The sequence below is a fragment of the Diabrotica undecimpunctata genome, chromosome 3 (assembly GCF_040954645.1).
Source record: "Diabrotica undecimpunctata isolate CICGRU chromosome 3, icDiaUnde3, whole genome shotgun sequence".
NCBI classification, from domain to species: domain Eukaryota; kingdom Metazoa; phylum Arthropoda; class Insecta; order Coleoptera; family Chrysomelidae; genus Diabrotica; species Diabrotica undecimpunctata.
In genome coordinates this window covers 138,076,046-138,100,423 of record NC_092805.1, presented here as the reverse complement: position 1 = coordinate 138,100,423, position 24,378 = coordinate 138,076,046, and the positions used below count along the sequence as shown (strand labels likewise).

At 36.7% G+C, this 24,378-nt stretch overlaps 1 protein-coding gene across 1 annotated transcript in view; it reads left to right on the top strand.

Annotated features, from left to right (window-relative positions):
* Window positions 1-24,378, top strand: part of Rh50 (Rhesus blood group-associated glycoprotein Rh50) — a 200,400-nt gene that overhangs the window by 44,634 nt on the left and 131,388 nt on the right. The window contains exon 2 of the mRNA XM_072527024.1: window positions 23,122-23,308. Within this exon, the coding sequence (XP_072383125.1) occupies window positions 23,122-23,308 (187 nt within the window). The remainder of the gene's footprint in view (window positions 1-23,121; window positions 23,309-24,378) is intronic.

The following is a 24,378-nucleotide window of genomic DNA, read 5'->3' as shown; positions in this document are numbered from 1 at the left end:
CGTGTATAGAAGTATAACTTCTACCGGCAGTCCCACTGGACTGCCATACCCGTTTTTTTTAAATTGTTAATAATGTTTGTTTTTTTTTTTTTCATATACCTAGAATAACATTGCGAGTGAGTAATAACACATATTCTGCATTTTTTCTGATTGTAATTTTGAATCGCCAGCGATATTTTCCTTCTTCCTGGCTTTTTTTCCTAGAAGGTTTTTATGAGAATTTGGGAATGATGTTATGCTCTCGGTAGGTTTAAAGGAATGTTAAATCACAAAGAAGACGATTCTTACGTAGCAGCAGATTGCTACATGATTTAGTGTGCTGGTAATATTCCTGGTAAATTCGAAAACTCACCCATATCAATCGTTACTTGCAAGGCAATTCTTACCATTCACCTTCAGAAATTAATTCAGTCATTAATACCCTTGTTTCCAGATCAATGCGCATTTGCGATGATGCAATTAGAATGCACTTTTGATCACAGCTGATTAGTTAGATACAAAAGAAGGGATTAATGGGTATGCAGCTGAATTAATAAAGCCAAGAGTACTTTTGTTTCAAATATGCTTGTTGCAAATTTCAATATGCTTTATACTGTTGTGAATTTATTAATTGTTAAGTCTTTAATTTATAATGTCTTGTTCTTATCTTAATTCATTAAAAAGCACAATGACTGATATTTATTTATTTTCACTAAACATACATAATTTATTAAAAAAGCGAACGTAACATTTTATCGCGAGCGCGTCGTCCGAATTAACTGTCCCTTCCAAATAAAGTTCCGTTATTATATACCAGTGCCGTTATCTCGAAAAATCCAAAACCTTCGATGGCGAAACGGTAAAGGCAAACTGGATTTCCCTCGCACTGGTTCTGGAAGGTCGCTCAGGTAAATCGAGGCCTCTCGTAATCTCTACAACATATTAGAATAAAAACATGTTTTAAAGGTTAAAAACTATGACTCATATTTTTACGTAACATTGCCCCCCTCTCAAAAGATGGTTCCCCCTGGAACCTTGTTGGGACTAGAACTGGAACGGTATGCTGGTATCGGCAACTGGACCCTCTTTTACAACTTCCAGTTGTATAAAAATGACAAGGGACGGTTTTCTCTCCGCACCAGTAACTATGCGGATTGCAACAGACTAACACCTGGACTTCGGTGTCTTTAAAGATCTCCTCCACCATATTTCGGATAACTCTCCAATCTAATTGGCGGCACTCCAACTTTGGCATGGCTAACTTTTGCACGTCGGACTCTAGTACGTGCCCTCTCAATTGAAGTAAGGCTTCCCATACATCTCGGTAGGTAGGTTGGTCACGGGCAGTGTCTTTTGTTACCAGGTAGAAAAGGTAACGTGATGCATCTTGGAGTTTCAAGGTTTTACCGGGAGCTGGCACTTGGCATTGAAGTTCTGCAACTCGACCAAACTTCCTTCGAAAGACGGATGCCAACCCTGGTGCGTCTTTGATACTGGCCGGGATGGTAAGGGCCAGCGAGTAGTCATCGGGGAGCGCGAGTAGATCTTGCTTTTCTTCAGTGGTAACACCATGTCTCGCTTTACCGGTACCTCCATAGGCACCCATGAATTCCTCAAACGTGAGGTCAGACACATCTTGGACTTGGTTTACTTCCACTTCTTCATCTACGTCGTGGTCACCTTCGAAAGATGCCAACCGGTTATGGTGTACTATCATCGGTTTTCCCCTCGGAATCTTGCTTATTCGGTAGATGACATCGTTGATCTTCTCCATGATGAGGTATGGACCTTCCCAAAACTGCTGCAATTTGGGAGAACAACCTTTTCGCTTCTTGGGATTATACAGCCATACTTTGTCGTTCTTCTTAAAGCAACCCTTTTCGGCTTGTGTATCGTACCGTTTCTTCATTCGGTCGCTAGCGATCTGAAGGTGGGAACGGACCAACTCATGTACATCGTCCATTCTTCTTCGTAATTCGATCACATAATCTTCACCTGCTACATCTTCTCCAGGTCGACACCCAAATTCTAGATCACAAGGTAGTCGCATTTCGCGTCCGAATAGGACTCTGGCTGGTGTCTGGCCCGTTGATTCGTTAACAGCAGATCTGTAGGCCATTGTGAAGAACGGAAGGTATTGGTCCCAGTCTCGCTGATGATCGGACACCATCTTTGTCAAATACTTGCCAACTGTCCTATTCATTCGTTCTACCATACCATCCGATTGCGGATGATACGCGGTAGTTCTTGTTTTCTTCATGCCTAGTCTATCACATATTCCTTGGAATAGATCACTTTCGAAGTTCCTGCCTTGGTCACTATGGATCTCCAAAGGCACTCCAAATCGGCTGATATATTCTTGGATCAACTTATCTGCAACGGTGGCGGCCTTCTGGTCTGGAAGTGCGTAAATCTCGACCCACTTAGTGAAGTAATCCATTACTACCAACATGTACTTGCCCCCATTTTCACTTTCTGGAAATGGCCCTGCAATGTCCAAAGCTATTCTTTCAAACGGGCTTCCAACATTATATTGTCTCATAGGAGCTCTCCTTTTCCGGTGAGGCCCGTTACTCGTAGCACAAATAGTACATTTCTTACACCAGTCTTTTACGTCGTCGGAACTGTTCATCCAATAAAACCGTTCCCGAATTCGCTGAAGGGTTTTCCTTACACCAAAATGCCCTCCCGATGGACTGTCGTGTAACTGACGAAGTACTTCGGCTATTCTGCTCTTTGGGATCACCAACTGTCTTCTCTTCTCTGAACCGTCATCATTTTCCAGGACTCGTTTGAGCAAGCCATCTTCGATGATAAATGAGTCCCACTGGGCCCAATACGTCTTAACTACTGAGCATAGGTTTGATATTTCCTGCCAAGGTGGTCGACGGTTTTCCTCTTTCCATTTTCGGATTTTCTGTATAACTGGATCTCTCTCTTGTTCTTCCCTTATCTTAGTAGGCGTCCAGTCGTCGTTGACAATCGTCGTTCTTAGCACTGCTGCTTCCTTGGATTCCGTTTTGTTGCAGTGGGAACACTCTGCTGGGCATGGCCTTCTGGAAAGAGAATCAGCGTTTCTGTGGCTAACTCCGGCCCGGTGCTCAATCTTAAAATCGTATTCTTGGAGTCGTTCGATCCACCTGGCTATCTGACCCTCTGGATTCTTAAACTGCATCAACCACTTAAGGGCGGCATGGTCGGTTCGGATTAGAAACTTTCTGCCATAGAGGTATTGGTAGAAGTGCTCTACTGATTTAACTACTGCTAGAAGTTCTCTTCTCGTGACGCAATAATTCCGCTCAGGTTTTGAAAGGACTTTACTAAAATATCCGAGGACTCGTTCCTGTCCTCCTTGAATCTGAGACAGCACTCCTCCAATTCCCACGTTACTTGCATCCGTATCTAAGATGAACTCTCCTTCTGGCAGTGGATACCCCAAAATTGGTGCGGTTATTAAATGCTTTTTCAACGTTTCAAAGGCATTTTGGCAGTCTATATCCCAGCGGTATTCTCTTGCTTCCTCTGTAAGTCGCGTTAATGGCTTAGCGATATCTGCAAACTTCTTAATAAACCTCCGGTAGTAAGTACATAGTCCAAGAAAACTTCTCACTTGATGTTTGTCAGTTGGTTTTGGCCATTCCTTAATGGAATCGATTTTTCCCTTATCCACGGCCACTCCTTCTTTACTGACTATATGACCCAGATAATTGACTTTACCTTGAAATAGCTGGCACTTCTTGGGGTTTAGCATCAATTGGGCAGCTTTAAGTCGATTAAAAACGTTTTCTAAATTCCTCAAATGATCTTCGAATGTCTCCCCCAAGACGATTATGTCATCTAAATAAACCAGGCATGTTTTCCAAGATAACCCTCTCAACACATTTTCCATAAGCCTCTCAAATGTCGCAGGAGCATTACAAAGTCCAAATGGCATAACGTTGAATTGCCACAATCCAGATCCTGTGGTGAAGGCTGTCTTTTCTTTATCGACTGGGTCCATTTCTACCTGCCAGTATCCAGACTTCAAATCTAAAGTAGAAAACAATTTACTTCCAGCCAATGTGTCCAATGTGTCATCGATCCGAGGCAGAGGATAACTATCTTTCTTGGTAACGTTGTTCAGCAAACGGTAATCCACACAGAACCTCGTCGTTCCGTCTTTCTTCTTAACCAGGACCACCGGAGAGACCCATGGACTCGTAGAAGGTTCTATCACCCCGTCTTTCTTCATTTCCTGAACAATCGTTTCAGCTTCCTCTCTCTTCGCCTGTGGTAATCGTCGAGCTGTTTGACGAATTGGCTTAGCATTACCAGTATCAATTTTATGCTTAACAACGGTAGTTCTTCCCGTCTTTCCTCCTTTCGGTACGAAAATATCACGATACTGCCGAAGAAATTCCCTTAATTTCCTTTTCTCCATCTGATTTAGAGACTGTCCTGCAACTGCAACCATTTGGTCGAATTTGTCGTTGGAATTATCAGATGTTGTCGCCTGACGAATTATGGATGTCACAGGTACACAAGTTCCTACTTTTGTCTCTTTCTTTATGGTCACTGGGTAGTCGTTGACATTGATAAGTCTCACAGGAATTTCTTTAGCCGAAGTCACCAATTCCTTTCCAATTATGATTCCACGGCCAACCTCATCGTCGTGGTTCCAAGGCTCCATCATAACAGGTCTCCCTTCGTCTACAATTCCCTGTAGTCGCGCTACTATGATCGTTTCGCTTCTCGCAGGCACGACTGTATCTTCTGTAATGGCTGCTTGCACAGTGTTGTCATTATGTGGATGGAGAAATACCTCCTCGTTGCCAACTTTGATTACCTTATTCTTAAAATCCAATTGGAATCCATGCATATTCATTACGTCCATTCCTAATATAACATCCTCTTCGATGTCAGCAACTATAACAGTATGGACAAACTTTTCTGCCCCAATTCCCAATTGTACCTGGATTTCTCCATGAATGTTGGCATTTTCACCTGTAGCGGTCCGAAGTCGTAACCTCGTTGGTAACAGTTTCTTTCGGCTGTTTATAACTGTCGGGCGTATAATGGTTCTGGTCGCTCCGGTATCCACCAACAACGTATGCTTTTTACCATTTATGTCTCCATCTACATATACACTATCTTCACGACATTTCAAAGAAGCTATTAGTATGAGAGGGTCTTTGGAAAAGTTCTGGGTCGAAGCTGCCCCCCTAAGGCTGACCCGTTCTAGTTTTCCTGATGGTGAGTTTCTTGATTTGCGTCGTACCTAGGGTGCTTACAGGAGCTTCGTACGTGTCCTATTTCGCCACAATTCCAGCATCTGATGGTCTTCGTTTTCTTGTATGTCATGCTTTTCATCATATTAACGAGCTGGTCAAGTTTATCTTCATCTCCTTCCTCTTTTACAGTCCTAACTTTACTGTACCCGCCAGAGGCCTGCGTAGCTGACTCGTATTCGAGGGCGGCGGATAGGACATCAACCAGCGTCTTGTGACGAGCTAATCGCAGTGTTCTCTGCATTTCATGATCACGAAGACCATCAATAAACGTTTGAACGGCCAATTTTTCCATCATGTCTTCGGGAGCTGTTGGATAAGCATATCGTACTAATCTGGCAATATCTACCTCATATTCTTGAAGAGCCTCATCTTTCTTCTGTCTACGATTTTTAAGCTGTGACTGATATACATGCTCCAAATGTTCGTGGCCATATCGCATATTTAACCTCTTCTTCAGTTGTTCGAAATCATCGGTCTCCTCTACGGCTATGGTCTGAAGCACATCTAAGGCATCTCCTCGAAGGGCGATAGTCAGGTTTACAGCCTTTTCTTTTTCAGACCATCCATTTGCTCTTGCGGCTGATTCGAACTGTTTCATGTAGTTGTTCCATGATGATTTTCCGTCGAAAGTTGGGACTTTAACATGAATAGAACCTCCACTTCCTTCAAATTTCGGCCGTGTCTCCAACTTACATTTCGTCTCGTCTTCTTTTATCTCCACTGTAATTGGATTGTTTCCTCTCTCTGCTGTCCCGGTTTCCTCCATCTTCTTTTCCATCTCTTTCCATATCTTTTCTTCGAAGGCCAACATATCGGCAGCAACTTGGTTTTTTAACGAAGATATTCTATCGTCCAGGGCAGACATCTCAGAAGTGACTTTAGAGATTTCCGAAGAGATGTTAGCAGAGACTTTGCTTTCCAGAGAAGAAATCTCGTTAGAAACTTTGCTTTCTAAAGAAGCGATGTCGCCGGATACTTTGTTCTCCAATTTCGAAATCGACGAGATGACAGCATCATGTTTGTCTTCAAATATATAAGTCTCTGGATCTAGTCCTTCTTCTAGCAAAGCGTTCTTTAGTCGTTGGACTAACTCAGCCTTTTTTCCGGTGGAAGATAATTCTCTGTCTTCAAGATGTCTTCTTAAATTAGTCACTGTCAGCTCATAAATCGTAGCCATTTTCACAATTTATTTTATATTCACTTGTAATTTATTTTCGCAATTTATCTAAGTATTCCACTGTTCTGACACCATTTGTTGTGAATTTATTAATTGTTAAGTCTTTAATTTATAATGTCTTGTTCTTATCTTAATTCATTAAAAAGCACAATGACTGATATTTATTTATTTTCACTAAACATACATAATTTATTAAAAAAGCGAACGTAACATTTTATCGCGAGCGCGTCGTCCGAATTAACTGTCCCTTCCAAATAAAGTTCCGTTATTATATACCAGTGCCGTTATCTCGAAAAATCCAAAACCTTCGATGGCGAAACGGTAAAGGCAAACTGGATTTCCCTCGCACTGGTTCTGGAAGGTCGCTCAGGTAAATCGAGGCCTCTCGTAATCTCTACAACATATTAGAATAAAAACATGTTTTAAAGGTTAAAAACTATGACTCATATTTTTACGTAACAATACCATCATCAGTAATAGCTAAAAAGTTCATGATGAGTTACATTATACATAAGTAAAGATTTAACTTTCTTCTTAACCAGGACCACCGGAGAGACCCATGGACTCGTAGAAGGTTCTATCACCCCGTCTTTCTTCATTTCCTGAACAATCGTTTCAGCTTCCTCTCTCTTCGCCTGTGGTAATCGTCGAGCTGTTTGACGAATTGGCTTAGCATTACCAGTATCAATTTTATGCTTAACAACGGTAGTTCTTCCCGTCTTTCCTCCTTTCGGTACGAAAATATCACGATACTGCCGAAGAAATTCCCTTAATTTCCTTTTCTCCATCTGATTTAGAGACTGTCCTGCAACTGCAACCATTTGGTCGAATTTGTCGTTGGAATTATCAGATGTTGTCGCCTGACGAATTATGGATGTCACAGGTACACAAGTTCCTACTTTTGTCTCTTTCTTTATGGTCACTGGGTAGTCGTTGACATTGATAAGTCTCACAGGAATTTCTTTAGCCGAAGTCACCAATTCCTTTCCAATTATGATTCCACGGCCAACCTCATCGTCGTGGTTCCAAGGCTCCATCATAACAGGTCTCCCTTCGTCTACAATTCCCTGTAGTCGCGCTACTATGATCGTTTCGCTTCTCGCAGGCACGACTGTATCTTCTGTAATGGCTGCTTGCACAGTGTTGTCATTATGTGGATGGAGAAATACCTCCTCGTTGCCAACTTTGATTACCTTATTCTTAAAATCCAATTGGAATCCATGCATATTCATTACGTCCATTCCTAATATAACATCCTCTTCGATGTCAGCAACTATAACAGTATGGACAAACTTTTCTGCCCCAATTCCCAATTGTACCTGGATTTCTCCATGAATGTTGGCATTTTCACCTGTAGCGGTCCGAAGTCGTAACCTCGTTGGTAACAGTTTCTTTCGGCTGTTTATAACTGTCGGGCGTATAATGGTTCTGGTCGCTCCGGTATCCACCAACAACGTATGCTTTTTACCATTTATGTCTCCATCTACATATACACTATCTTCACGACATTTCAAAGAAGCTATTAGTATGAGAGGGTCTTTGGAAAAGTTCTGGGTCGAAGCTGCCCCCCTAAGGCTGACCCGTTCTAGTTTTCCTGATGGTGAGTTTCTTGATTTGCGTCGTACCTAGGGTGCTTACAGGAGCTTCGTACGTGTCCTATTTCGCCACAATTCCAGCATCTGATGGTCTTCGTTTTCTTGTATGTCATGCTTTTCATCATATTAACGAGCTGGTCAAGTTTATCTTCATCTCCTTCCTCTTTTACAGTCCTAACTTTACTGTACCCGCCAGAGGCCTGCGTAGCTGACTCGTATTCGAGGGCGGCGGATAGGACATCAACCAGCGTCTTGTGACGAGCTAATCGCAGTGTTCTCTGCATTTCATGATCACGAAGACCATCAATAAACGTTTGAACGGCCAATTTTTCCATCATGTCTTCGGGAGCTGTTGGATAAGCATATCGTACTAATCTGGCAATATCTACCTCATATTCTTGAAGAGCCTCATCTTTCTTCTGTCTACGATTTTTAAGCTGTGACTGATATACATGCTCCAAATGTTCGTGGCCATATCGCATATTTAACCTCTTCTTCAGTTGTTCGAAATCATCGGTCTCCTCTACGGCTATGGTCTGAAGCACATCTAAGGCATCTCCTCGAAGGGCGATAGTCAGGTTTACAGCCTTTTCTTTTTCAGACCATCCATTTGCTCTTGCGGCTGATTCGAACTGTTTCATGTAGTTGTTCCATGATGATTTTCCGTCGAAAGTTGGGACTTTAACATGAATAGAACCTCCACTTCCTTCAAATTTCGGCCGTGTCTCCAACTTACATTTCGTCTCGTCTTCTTTTATCTCCACTGTAATTGGATTGTTTCCTCTCTCTGCTGTCCCGGTTTCCTCCATCTTCTTTTCCATCTCTTTCCATATCTTTTCTTCGAAGGCCAACATATCGGCAGCAACTTGGTTTTTTAACGAAGATATTCTATCGTCCAGGGCAGACATCTCAGAAGTGACTTTAGAGATTTCCGAAGAGATGTTAGCAGAGACTTTGCTTTCCAGAGAAGAAATCTCGTTAGAAACTTTGCTTTCTAAAGAAGCGATGTCGCCGGATACTTTGTTCTCCAATTTCGAAATCGACGAGATGACAGCATCATGTTTGTCTTCAAATATATAAGTCTCTGGATCTAGTCCTTCTTCTAGCAAAGCGTTCTTTAGTCGTTGGACTAACTCAGCCTTTTTTCTGGTGGAAGATAATTCTCTGTCTTCAAGATGTCTTCTTAAATTAGTCACTGTCAGCTCATAAATCGTAGCCATTTTATATTCACTTGTAATTTATTTTCGCAATTTATCTAAGTATTCCACTGTTCTGACACCATTTGTTGTGAATTTATTAATTGTTAAGTCTTTAATTTATAATGTCTTGTTCTTATCTTAATTCATTAAAAAGCACAATGACTGATATTTATTTATTTTCACTAAACATACATAATTTATTAAAAAAGCGAACGTAACATTTTATCGCGAGCGCGTCGTCCGAATTAACTGTCCCTTCCAAATAAAGTTCCGTTATTATATACCAGTGCCGTTATCTCGAAAAATCCAAAACCTTCGATGGCGAAACGGTAAAGGCAAACTGGATTTCCCTCGCACTGGTTCTGGAAGGTCGCTCAGGTAAATCGAGGCCTCTCGTAATCTCTACAACATATTAGAATAAAAACATGTTTTAAAGGTTAAAAACTATGACTCATATTTTTACGTAACAATACCATCATCAGTAATAGCTAAAAAGTTCATGATGAGTTACATTATACATAAGTAAAGATTTAACTTACAGATTTCAGATTGGGGCTATTGAAACGGTATGTAAAAAAAATCCTGAAAATAAACAAACATATTACCATGTTAAGTGGAGTTACAATTTCTTTTTTTTAAACAAACATTGCTTTAACAGGTTCACTACGTACGTAATCGAATATGAACATGCCATATGCTAGGAACTTTGTTTCAAAAAACAGTAATAAGAGTTGGTTGTTGGTATTTTATATGATGAGATGTTTGTTTTATTAGATGTTTTAGACATTATATGCCACATTTGGGAGCAAATGTCAAAAGGACGCAGATCCGCGCCGTTCGCACCACACTTTAAATTTTCACACCAAATGCTAACGGACGCGGATCCGCGTCTTGAAATAAAAGGCTACAAAAACATTATGTTTTATTTGAAAAGTAACAAAACATACACTAAAAATAAAATAATAAGAGCAATGTTATAGGTAACAAATAGTACAAAAAAATACACCAACTAGAGTAATTTTCGGTCTTCATGGTATGTTACGAAGCATGCGTCTGGGCAAAGACCAGGTTGGCAGTACAAATAAGACATTCATAAATCGTATCTTTTCTTTTTTTATTCACTGTACACACCCTGCACTTTTTACGTTTCGTTTCTCCTTTTGTATTATTCTCAGCTAATTTGCTCAAAATATGCCGTTCAGACAAGTTATTCAATGTTTTAGGAACATTTTTCTGAGGAGAGCGTAGTAAATTTCTTATAATTTCTAGTCAAAAGTCATAAAAAGACAGTTTTGTTCCAGAATATTTGTTAAATAAAAAATAAGAGTTTACTAAAATCACTTGTAGTATATGTATACCCAATTTTTTGTACCAGCAAGGGGTTTTTCTTTCGCAAGGATAGTATAATAACATTTGATCTTTGCGATCAACACCACTCATATTTTTATTATATTGGAAGATGTTTTAGTTTTTTTTTTTCGTTTGTTCTCACATTTTACCATAACATTGCTGAACTCAGTGTATATATAAACATTACTTCCCGATTATCGACCCATGTGCCAACAATAACGCCGTTTTTATATTTTGCTACTGACTTGCCATTTTTTAACTTGGCCTTAGTCACTTCTACTAGATTGGTAAAAATTGTCCATAAACAACGAGTGACCTGCATTTAGATGTTTGTGCATCAATTCCATGACAACTTTTTTTGATACTACCGGGGGTAGTATCAAATTTACCAGCATAAACTTTCATATTTTGAACTAATCCGTTAGGTTCAGTAAGTACATGCATTTTCATACCAAATTTATATCGCTTATTTTTAATATACATTCTAAAACAGAGATGACCGCGCCATAAAACTACTAATTCATCAAGGGAGAGATTTTTGTCAGGCTGATATATGTCATTCATTTTTTGATTAAAACAATTTAACAATGGACGAGTTTTGTAGAGCTGAATTTTTGGCAAAGTGCATACATCGAAGAATTAACAAAAAACGGTCTCTACTCATATTTTCTGGGAAACACTTTACATTAAAAAGACTATCAGTTTTCCAATAATCTTGCGTTATGTTGGTTTTCCATGTCCCCATGTGTAAGGGTAGCCCAAACAATTTATGTAATTCTTCGGTAATGAGTGGTTTCCAATTTGTTACTCTAGATCTTTCTGTAACACCCGATATAACTGTTCAGCATACAGATTCGTTTCTGTCACTATCAGATCAAAAAAAGTTTCATCCGCCAAAAGACGAAAGTAGTTATAAGGTGTCTTACTTTGTGGTGGCTCTACCAACAAGTTGCAACATCTAATAAACTCAAATTGTTTCATTCCATTATGATCATTTTGCCATTTATGTGTATTTGGTTTTTCGGCATTTGGATTTATATTTTTATTGGGTTTTTCCCCATTACCTGCATTTGGATTTAAATTTTCATTCGGTTCCTCCTCGTTTTGTATGGCTTGCACAATACCCGAAATATCGTCGTCACCTACAAAAATACAAATTTAACACTTTTTTAAACTCACTTGTTTCCAACTTACCCAACTCATCCCCATCCTCATCGTCTGTAGATGGAATATATTCGTCTTCCGATGAAATATATTCATCTTCACTATCTGATTATCTTCTTCTGTTAACTTTTTAGGGTTTTTTACGGATATTTTTTTACGTTTTGGCGGAGAACAACCTGGCTCTGCGTTCTCCATCATTGCAATAGTCAAACACGTGTCAGAATAAAAGGAAACAACAAAAGTGACAACTGTGACGTATCTTTTGTTACCTGTTGCTACTCTTAGCTGCTAATGTTCAAAGCGCGGATCCGCGCCGTTGGCACCGAGGAATGAACGGCCTGGATGCGTATCCGCGCCTTACGCAATGAACCTGTTAAGGAATGAATAACAATAACATTATCATAGGACATTTTAAAAACTTTATATTATTATATTAGAAACTTTGAAAGCTTCATTGCTAGGTACAATGTGAGAGTCTTTTTACAAAAAGTTTTTTTCGGTAAAAGAAAAACAGACAGTGTATTGAATTGGCGGCACTAAGATATGTGTCCATGATAAAACAAATGAAAGTTGACAATAATGTGACAGTTTGTTTTATGTTAAGTTATAGCTGGACTCTACCTTTATTGTCATTTAGATGAATTTCTATATCAAAAACAATAGAAAACCACAACTTTTAGATTTCTACATTAGAATTTACATTATTTCGATGTTGTTTTCTTTTTTTATTGAACTCTTTATCTAAACACAGTAAATGTGGGTAAATCTCACTTAAGTGACTGATGTCAGATTTCTAGTTTATGGTTTTCTCTGTTTCAGAGATAAAAGCCATCTCAAGAAACAATCTTTTAAAATAATTATTTTCAATTGCTAATACCTTGACTTCTGTAGAATTTTTCATATAAAAATGATTGCACGTGACTGCAACACTTTAAAATACATATGAAAATATTTTAATACAAAATTATACAGGGTGGCGCACCGAAAACGAAACAGATGCATTTACTGGCAGATGATTTCTTTTTAAAAAAAACGCTTAGACCCGTCGATTTTGTTATCGAGGGGGAAACAAAATTGGCATAAAATCACATTAACATTTGCAGCCCCCTAAGCGGGGGTGGCACCATCCCTAAAATCTTAAATGGAAAGGGGGTCGAATGATCCATCATTTAAAAGGTCTTTCAACTCCCTTTACAATGATGTAAAATTCATGTACTTCAATTCAGTAGTTTTGGAGATTTATTGATTTAAAGTTTAAATACATCATCGTAAGAGGAGATCAATACATAGCAGCAAAGTTGTTAAAAAATAAAGAATGAACTGACCTGTCAGCTGAGTAAATGTTAAAAATGACCACCATTACTTTCCATGCAATAATAAAGATTTTGCTAAAAACGTTGCCGGACATTTTGCAATATTTGAGGAGTAATTTGATGGCACTCATTTACAATTCTTTGTCGTAAATCTTCTAAGGATGTTGGCTGAGTAGCATAGATTTTGCTTTTTAAGTAACCCCACAAAAAGAAATCCAAAGGTGATAAATCTGGCGATCTTGGGAGCCATTCAACGGCACCTCTTCTACCAATCCATTGACTTGGAAAGGTCTGATCTAAATAATGCCAAACTCTTAATGCGTAATGTGGTGGGGCACCATCCTGTTGGAACATCAACATATTCTCAACGTATCGACCATCATTCTGATTTTCAATTATATCTGTTAGCGCAGGATCTATGGCATTTTGCAGTAATTCCAAATACATTTCACCAGTCAAATTTCCAGGTAAGAAAAAAGGACCAACCAAATGATCGGCAAAAACGCCAGCCCAAACATTTAATTTTTGTGGCTGCTGTGTGTGTACCTCATGGTAAATTCTGGGATTAGAGTCCGACCAATATCGACAATTATGACGATTTACTTCGCCATTTAAAAAAAAAGGAACATTTGTCGGAAAAGCAAATGTTAAATAAAAATTGTTCATCGTTTGTAATTCGTTCACTCATAACTTCACAAAATTCTAATCGCTTATCAAAATCGTCTTCATTAAGTTCTTGTACAAGGTGAATTTTATACGGATGAAAATTATGGGCCTTTAGAATCCGTTGGATAGTACGTCGACTAACACCACACGAAGTTTGCAATTTGCGGGTACTTAATGTAGGATCTACAATAACTTGCCCTAAAACCCCCACTTCTGTTGCTTCGTTCCTTATAGAATTTTCAATATTACGTTTTTTTATTGGCGACTGATCCAGTTTCCTGAAATTTAGCTACAAGTTCTAGAACATATTTTCAGTGCACATTATTGTTCTCATGTCGCTCATTAAAAAATTGTGCTGTTCTATTAGCGCACTGATTATTTCCGAAAAATATTTCAATAATTTCAACCCTTTCTGCCGTGGAATATACCATGGTTAATTTATGTATAAAGCAATAAATGATATTTTAACAATAAAGATTGGTCAAATCAATCGCAAACTAATGTACTATTTCCTATTTAAAATAAGTACGTGGCATTCTCTACTTATCTTTCTTCAAGAAACAACTTTTTTTGTCACAAAGGACAATTCAATTTCTATTTTTATTATTAATAAACCATAGGCGTAGTAAATAAAAGCATTTACTTATCAAGAAAATGCTTTTACTCAAATTTCTTCTGAAAGAAGTACAAACTAATTTGATGTACCTATTAAAGTCTACTTTAAACTTTAATTCAATAAATCTCCAAAACTACTGAATTGAATACATGAATTTTACATCATTATAAAGGGAGTTGAAAGACCTTTCAAATAATGGATCATTCGACCCCCCTTTTTATTTAAGATTTTAGGGATGATGCCACCCCCGCTTAAGGGGCTGCAAATGTTAAAGTGATTTTATGCCAATTTTGTGTCCCCCTCGAAAACAAAATCGACGGGTCCGAGCGTTTTTTCAAAAAAGGAATCATCTGCCAGTAAATGCCTCTGTTTCGTTTTCGGTGCCCCACACTGTATATTCTAAATTTTAAACTTACCTCTTTTAGAGCATTAATGGTAAAAAGGACCCGCCATTATTTCTTGTTCAAAATAATCTATCTTATATGAAAGCTAATAGTCGGTATAAAGCTTATTCAGCTTTATACCGACTATTTAGTTGTTTTGGCACAGCACAATCACAATACACAACAATAATTAGTTTTTAAAGCTATTAATCTAAATTGAATACGTATTTATAAAGACAATTTATTAATATATTATGATCAAACTGTGTAAGAAATTAAAACATAAACAAAATTCTTACTCTAAAAAAGCGGCAACACTTTAAACAATTTTGCCACACGCTGAAATGTCATTAAAATTTGAAGTATTCAGTATTCAGTATACGTATCAGTTGCGTACAATTGTATAATCTATTTAATTAAAATTATTATTTTGTGGAATATTGGACTTAAAGAGTTATTTCATAAAATTTATATTATTAATAACAACAAATGTTTTTGGTTATTTAATCAATATAATTCTAGAATCATTAATATAATGATGATTACATTTTTCTGATTATTATACTATATTGACGCCTATGAAAGATCGAGCAGTGCCGTATGGGTTTCGTATTATTAGTTGTGTTAAGAAAATTTGAACTCAAGGTTGACGTCCTGGAAATTTTAAAAGTGACGCCGCTTTATATAAATTGTGACGTGCAACGTTTTTACTTTGAAAAATGATATATGTAATTTATTGTATAATCGTTTTGGTTAACGTGCATAGATAAACTATACCTATCTGGATGTTTCTTCGAATCACTCTTGTGGAAGATGATACGGTGCTTTAATCACCTTGAAGAATGGACAATGTATTGTAAATTACAATTTGTATAAGGAATACTATAGACTATGTTAGACATATTATATTTTTATATTTTATCTTTGAGTTTAGAGAAGACTGAATTTATCGTTAAAACTGTTTTATGAGCAAACTTAAAATCACCAACAGAAATAAATGTTCGTGTCAGTTTCGGTGTGACATTTTGTATATATGGTAGTATGTAAATTTTTTTTAAATAGGTGTGAAACTGCTGCTGATTCACAGCAGCAGTGTTAATAGAGGAATAATTTAGTATTTGTTTAAGACGGTGTCCTAAACAAAATTTCCTTTAAAAGAGCTGGTGGATAATTATTATCTAGGAACAGTTGGTATAGGATTCTGTCGTACGGTCGTAGCATCCTCCAAGGTATTCGGAGTTTCTGGATGGTCTACGACCGCCGCTCTGGAGAAGGATCGAAGGTTTCTCGACTCAATCCTCATGTTTGTGGAGTTTGTGTGATCTACGCTTCCGCTTAGAGAGAAGTTTACCGGAGACTCTGCGGTCGACAAGGTGCCACCGGTAACCAGAATACTTTATCAGTTCGAGGTTTATTTCTGACGTGAATTTGTCTTACATAAATATTTGTTTAGTATTCTGGGCACAGTGGATGCCTTGGGTCTTACACAGATGCCGGCACTTCACACATCGCCGTGTGGCCACGTTCAAACTCCTCGAGAAGTACAGGAACATCGGCAGAGTATTAACTCTTCGACGGTCCTTTACTCCGTACCGCCATCTCTCGAGAAATAATTTGGTGTCCCGTAAGGACGGTTACTACTTCTGTAAAAGGTTTATGGCGGCGAAGTGTCACCGCAGCTCAGCCACCGAGTGAGAAGTAATTCCAAGCCCACTTGGGGTTTTTATTTACTTCAGACCGTCAGTGCACCAGTGGAACGCTGTGTAAGTTCGAGACGATCCGAACTAGCTATAAGACAACCTGTCTTTCCTTATCTCAAAAATCGTGTCTATCTGACCAGGGAACGTGCTCTCCGAGCTGCTAGCCGGCTTTTGCGAGGTAATTGTAAGTCCGTTGCAAGACTTTTCTTTACCTCGATAAAAGGTAGGCCATCAGTCAACACTCGCCGGTTCCTGTACTTCCTGTGGTTTGAATGATGTCGTAGCCACACGGCTTCGTATTCATTCAAGTACTAAAGAGCTTTGCAATCGTCTTTGTTCGGCGTCTTGTTAGATCGAAGAAATGTTCACTCAGGTAATAATAAAACGCAGAATCGTAGTAAAGGCACTCGGCCAACAAGGTCTAGCAGGTGCTATTGATGTAGACAACTAGATCCCGATCGGAAGATGTGCTGCCTTTTTATACACTTTGTTTGCAATTTAGCAGTGATCTTCCGCCGAGAGTCCAATGACAACGCAGTTAATAAAACTGTTTGTGATTGGCCGGCCAGATTGACAATCTGCGTCGTGATTGTTTACTTCTGGCGACAATTCTAAAGTTTTTTTTGTTGTATTGATCTATCTGAAATTTATATTACCCTACATTACATTTTTTTAACTAAGTTTAATTTTATAAAATGTTTATGGTAGGACATATAATTTAAATAACTCCCTGAGGCCATGGATTTTCTGTACCAATCTACCAGTATTTTGTTTTGGTTTGAACGAATCAACTTTGTGTCAAAAAAGAAAACAGATTGTGATTTGTCTTCAACTTCAATTGTGGACTGGATGAATGGGTCATAACTGTTAAAAATGAACAATAGTTCCTCTGTTTTATCACTAGGAAGGGCTAGTATTAGGTCATATAGAAATTTCTAATGAAATCTTAAATATCATGAAATCCATACCTAAGAGCTGTCAGAGATTGGCGTCAAAAAATAAAATTTATGTTATTAGCAATTAAACATTATACACAAAAAAATTTTAATTTTTATCTTTGTATGAATTGAGTTTCATAAAGGGGGTATGAAAAATTAGATTTTTCATACCTCCGCCAGTTGGTGCACAATATTATTCGTTAATTTGTTTTTTGCTAATATAAATAAATGTGATGGTTTACCAATACAAGAGTATGCAAAATATAATTGACCATGAGAGAAACATGAATTCTTTAAATCCAAGCCGTAAACGGTTTGGATTTAGATAAATAGGTAAAAAAAGTTCAAATTTTAAAATTGTTTTTAATAATTCTGTCAAAACTATATCATCTGTTCGAAATATTCTTCAAACACGTCTCCGTTCATCTCTTCGTGATAATCACAGGTCTTTTTTTGATTCAAACAAAAGTAAACTCTCCTTAAGAAATCCATTCATACTGCCTATTTGGGTAACAATTAATCGTCGACCTTTACCTGTTGGTTCCTTGAAACCAGGTGAATATCCTTCCAGAAATGCTTGTCGACATGTTTTTATAGTTTTGTCTTTCCAACTATCCAACTCTCTCTACAATATGCCCTTCATTAACCCACGTTTCATCTAAATAATAAATGTTCTTATTTTCTGTCCTCATTTTTTTTATTTTTCTGAGGTAGTCTCGTCTCCAACACACAATTTCTTCGGAATCGATAAGCATTGACTGTCTGTCCAGTTTTTCATACTTAAAGTTTAACTCATGCAAAACTTTCCAAAGTTTGTCGTTACTTATTGTAGGTAAATCGGGATCGTCAGTAATGGCTTGTAAAACTTTATCTAAAGTTGGTATTTGTTTGTTAAAAAAAATGAGTGGACCATTCTACGAATTGCATTTTTGGCAGTTTTGGTCTTCCTGGTCTCGGTTTGGGTGGCGTTATACGAGCTGATTTTTCCTCTTTTAAAATGTTATATACAGTTGATTTTGAATATCCCATTACTTTAGACGAAATTTCAACTATACTATCAACAGTATTGGAAGGATTGTGTTGCTTAAAATAATTGTAGACGTTAAGGATAACACTCTTTTCGTTAAGTGTAAAAAATAAGCACACGTACTAAAATATGCTTAACAATTTAGTTTTTTTTCTGAGAATTTACTCCAGCTTATTCTTCAAATATACTATAAAAAAAAATTTACTCTTGAGTAAAAATTACATTTTTTTAAACACTTCATATACATCTAATAAAAGTTATAATAAAAAGGTGATGATATATGGTATAGATATGATATAGATATAGTTTGTATGGAAAAATAAAACTGCTTTTACTATTTTTCGAACAATTTCATCATATTTTCTCGAGTTTAAGCGAAACGAAAAAAGGTCACGTTGTTAAACGTCTCGTTGTTTAAATGAACTACCACTGTAAAGACATTTATTATAAGACATTTTATATAAGAGTATAATGTAATTGTTTGCTTGGTAAATTAATCCGTTGCTTTTACTATTTTCTCACCTACTAGATTATGACTTTAAATAAATATTTTAGCCAAATCAGTTCAGTCGTTCTCAATTTATTATAAAAAATGGTATAAAAACGTAAAATAATATTTGTCGAACGTTATTTTATGATATTTTGTAACAACATGGAGCAAATGAACTTAAACTGTGGAGGTGACGTTGTATAAAACATTATGAATTTACAATTAAAAAAATAAGGGTCATTCATCGATATAAAAGTTATCCCATCTCTTAAGTTGGACCAACAAAATACACTTTCACAAAATTTTATTGCAATCTATAAACATATATAAAACTAAAATGGGTTATACTCACATATCATAAAAAGTCTCATAAACCATTTTTTTTATTAATTTAACAAAACAAAAGTCATAAAATAATGTAGATCAAAAGTATAAAAATGTCAAATACATAAAGCAAAAATAATATGATAATATACAAAAGAAATAATCAATACACAAATGAAAAGTTTTAAAAATATTGCATAAATCTAAAAATAATAAATGCATTTACTCAGATTCTTCCTCCTCTATTTCTCAACAGGAATTACACAAAGTTTTTGTGTGTTCCTTACAAATTGGTCTTCTACAATTTAGCTTGCAGCATTTTGTCTGGGTTTTTCGGTTCTTCTTCTTAGGACAGTATGCACATTTATTAGATACTTGTTCCATTTCTACAGGCTCTGCTTCATTTCGAATTCCCAAATGGTCCCTTATTTGCATTTGTAACAATACAGGAAGAGTTCTTGTGTTCATTCGTAACATTTGATGTGGTCTAATCAGTTCTAAAGCTAGATTTTTTAGAAATTTACGTCGTGATAATTCAATACTAGTATTTTCATAATAAATAATATGACAGTTTATGCCACAAATATTTAACAGACCGAAGAAAATTGTAAGTGGCCATCTACAACTTATTCTTGAAACTGAATATAAAGATTTTAATTTATCGACCACATCTACACCAGATTTGGTTTGGTTGTAAAATGTTAACACTTCAGGCTTTTTAGCATTACCTGTTTTATGGTCGATAATATCTTGATCGTGCAAAGTTGACAAAACTAAAACATTTTTATTTTTCTTTGGTACGTAGGACGTAAGTAAGCATTCTTTGCCAAAAGCAAACATAGATGTATTTTCGTTCCTTTCTTTCGTAGCAAGAAAAATTGTTGGTATCTCACGCTTGTTTTTTCTTAGAGTTCCCACTAATGTAGTCTGCATTTTATTTAGAAGGTGAAAGTGGAACTAAAGTGAAGAAATTTTCGCAAGTAATATTACGACCTTTATTTGCAATAGGTTTTATCAAACGTTTTACAAGTGCTGCCGAACTATTATCTTGCTGAAATGGGCCAATTGGCTGGTTACCTACATACACCTCCAAGTTACAAGTGTACCAATGTTCCGTATCAGCCAGTTAATAAATTTGAATGCCATACTTCGCTGGCTTACTAGGAATATATTGCCTAAATGCACATTTCCCACGAAGGCTTCCAGCATTTTATCCACTGTAGCATACCGTCTTATTTCATAAATAACCTTACATTTTCCACAAAACAGTCAAATACTTCTCGTATCGGCTCCAGTTTGTCCGTTTTCCTACGCTCTTCTCTGTCACTAAAATCATCAAATCTGAGTGCCCTTAGCAGAAGACGAAACCGATTTTTCCCCATTGTTATTCTGAATATTACTGGCCCATCTGCAGCCCATAAGTCATCCACACTTACATGAGCACTTTTCCAGGTCCCAGCGAAATAAAGTAGTCCAAAAAGTGCTTTAATTTCGTCTAAATTTGTGTCCGTTGCGTCTCTTGGACGGGATAGGTTTCGTCGAATTTTGGAAATATATTTGTTTGTATATATAACAATTGTTTCAACAATGTCATCTGGAAAATATAAACTTCAACACTCAGATGGAATTTTCTTTTCTTTTGCGGAACCTTTTACTCCACGTTTTTTGGTAAGGATATTCCTAACTAGAGTTTTAGAATACCGATTTTTGTGGTGGACATTCCAAACGGTTTGATTATCTTTACCTAAAATTAAACAACTTTACTGTAACAAGTCTATAATCAAGTATTTGAATAAGCTGCATACCTAAATACGTAAGACTGCGTGATATTCTAACGGGGAGGCAAGGAATATAGTCCCCCTCGTCTTCAGAACTGGCCGACATTTCACTATCCCTATTATAATTTTGTATCTCTACCTCATCAATTTCACTTCCTTCACTATCATCGAGGTTTTCCAAACTTTCGCTGTTTTCTTCATTTTCAATTTCAGCAAGCCACTGAAGTAATTGACGTTCTTTACGTGAATCCATTTTACTAAAAATGCAAATTAAAATTAAATTATTTCAATAAAATTTGGTATAATTTATTTATCTTACTGAAAAAAACAAGTGATAAAGTTTTTAGCCTTATCACTTGGAGATTCCGGTTTTTATACTTTTTGTTTTTAAATTCACCAACAATCTAAAAATGAATATTTCAGCCGCAGTAAAGATCCAAATTTGGTGGATTGTGGTTCTTGACATTTTTTACGATTGGTTACGATGCCTAGAGTACGAAGACCTGTACGATTTCGTCAACTTAGTGAGTTTGATAGGGGCCGTATAATGGGACTTCGGGAAGCTGGACTTTCTTTTTGGGAAGTTGCAGTTAAAGTGCAAAGAAGTGTAGACACTGTGGTTAGGTGTTGTCAGGCATTACTTCAAGAAGGTCGTACGCAAAGAGCAAGGGGCACTGGACGCCGCGGTAGAACAACAGACCGTGAAGATCGCCGCCTAAGATCATTGGCCTTAAGAGACTGTTTCTCTACTACCAGCTCCACTGCAAATAAATGGTTTGCAGAACACGGAAGACCTATTAGCATGCGAAGTGTTTACCGACGAATGAGAAGTTTTGGCCTGTTTTCATACCGACCACACTGGGGGGTCCTCCCTTTAACTCCAGAACACCGCCGTAATCGCCTTAAGTGGTGCAGAGAACGGTCACTCCGGAATCAGGAATGGAACAGTATTGTCTTTAGTGACGAGTCTCGATTTTGTTAAGGCATGCACGATGGTCAAGCGAGGGTTAGAAGGTGACGTGGTGAAAGGAGAAATCCACAGTTTATTGTTGAAAGACATGTTCATCACACTGTTGGAGTTATGGTTTGGGGTGCTATAGCTTATGGTTCCAGGTCACCTTTAATCTTTATCAGAGGTAACATGAACGCGCAGCGTTATATCCAAGAAGTTCTAGAACCCCACCTTTTACCCTATCTTGACACCCCGGCAAATCCAACTTTCCAACAAGATAATGCCCGACCACATATTGCAAGAGTCACAATAGACTTCTTTCAACATAATGATGTCACATTGTTAGCATGGCCACCAAGATCTCCCGACTTATCCCCAATTGAGCACGTGTGGGATATGATGGGTTGGAAATTTCTCAATTTGCAACGTCCTCCTCAGACTCTTCAAGCACTTCGAGAGGAGTTGGTGGTTGACTGGAATGAGATAAAACAAGAGGACCTTGACCACCTGATCAGAAGCATGCCTAGGCGCGTTGGAGAATGCGTAACACATCGGGGTGCATCCACACAATATTAAAGGTAAAAGGGCTTTAAAGCAATGTAATCATTTTGAAATTTTAATCATTTACTTATTATGCTTCATTAAGTACTTATAAAAAATTTTATTAAAATAAAATCATTTAAACTGGGTGTTCGGATTTCTATATCACTTAGTATATATAACGTAAAACGTTAGTCTTAAGCTTTCCTCTATATACATCTTCAAATACTTAATACGGGTATCGTTTTCTATCGCTGGAATTGAAGAGAGTAAACGAAACATGCTTAAAACTTGTTGAAAAATATTTGCTGATTTCCATATAATGTAACGCCCTTAAAAGAAACACATGAACAGAGTAGAGATAATGAATAAATGAATATCAACATTTGTGTATAAATAACATACTTTAATATTTAATAAAGGCAGAAATGGTATTTACATTAACCAAAAATTTTTTAATATCCGCTCTGCGTTCGCACTATTTACCCTTATAAATTTTGTATTTGTATTCAAATGTTACTCCAAAGGTTATTTATTGCACCTACCAAAAATGACTGTATAAATATTTCAGATCCGCCAATTTGAAATTTTTATCAGCGCAATTCAAAAATCGTCCTCGATATTTTATAGGCATCAATTTTATGTCAATTTATTTTTCAGTGTTTCAGGATGTCCACGTCATGATATTCATCGGTTTTGGTTTTTTAATGACGTTTCTGAAGCGTTATGGGTACAGCAGCGTTGGATTTACATTATTATTGGGCTCTTTCATAATTCAGTGGGCTATACTTTGCCAGGGATTCTTCGAACTCAACGCAGACTATAAAATTGAAATAGGGATCGAAAGGTAAGAGGTTTATGTTAAACAGGAATATAAAAAATCTCATATTTCTTTGGTGACGACGAAAAGAACTAAAGTTTCAGTTATCACGTTGTTTCAAGAGGTCGAAGGAGAAGATAATATATAGAGGCAGTTGGGTTTATATAAAAAATGAAGTTTTTTGCTTTTTTTTATTTAAGCTTTCTTTAAGCTATCACAGTTTTTTAAACTTTAATCAAGTATGGAGCTTTTTAAAGATTAGGCCTATCTGGTTAAAAGAAAGTCAATTTTAAACTTAACTATAATTATAGGGATTTAATTATTTTATATTATAATAATACTATATTATTATAGTTATAGTTACAGATTATATTATAATTTAGAAGTAATTATGAACATGGACCTACATAGTGTTAGTAATAATTGAATATATTTGTCCACGTCAGTATTGAGTTAATTATTTTAGAAGTGTGAGATAATGGCTAAGCAATAATTTTTTTTCAATACATGGGTAGGTCTTGGTATTTCACTAGATAGATAAGGATAGATTGGCCAAGTAGATATCACAATTTTAGGCTTCTAGTTTGAAAGACTTAAAAACAGTTTACATAATCTGTAGAAAAGACATAAATAAACTTTATGCAAGAGTTTGACAGGCAAATATTAAAATTAAGCTTTTACTTTAAATTAAAATATAAGGGTTGAACCATAACCTCAAAAATAAAGTTTGTCCTCCTTACTCATATCTGAAGACTCACAAATAGTTTACATAATAATAGTACAAGAATTCTTATCTGAAGACTAAATAACAGTTTACATAATATGTGGAACAAGCATAAATAAACTTTGACAGGCATTTATTAAAATTAAGTTTGTAACGATAAGACTACCAAAGAGAATTGAAGTAATATTATAAAAATAATACCTCAATCAACCATGGGAGCTTATCGTCTATGCCTTTCTTAGCTCAGTATCTCAAGTGTTCTTAAACTAGGGATTTAACCTGAACTCTTAGCTGATAACAAATAAGACAAATTTTAACCAAACATATTTATTAAAAAGAATAAAAAACAAACAATAATCCACCCTGCCAAAGC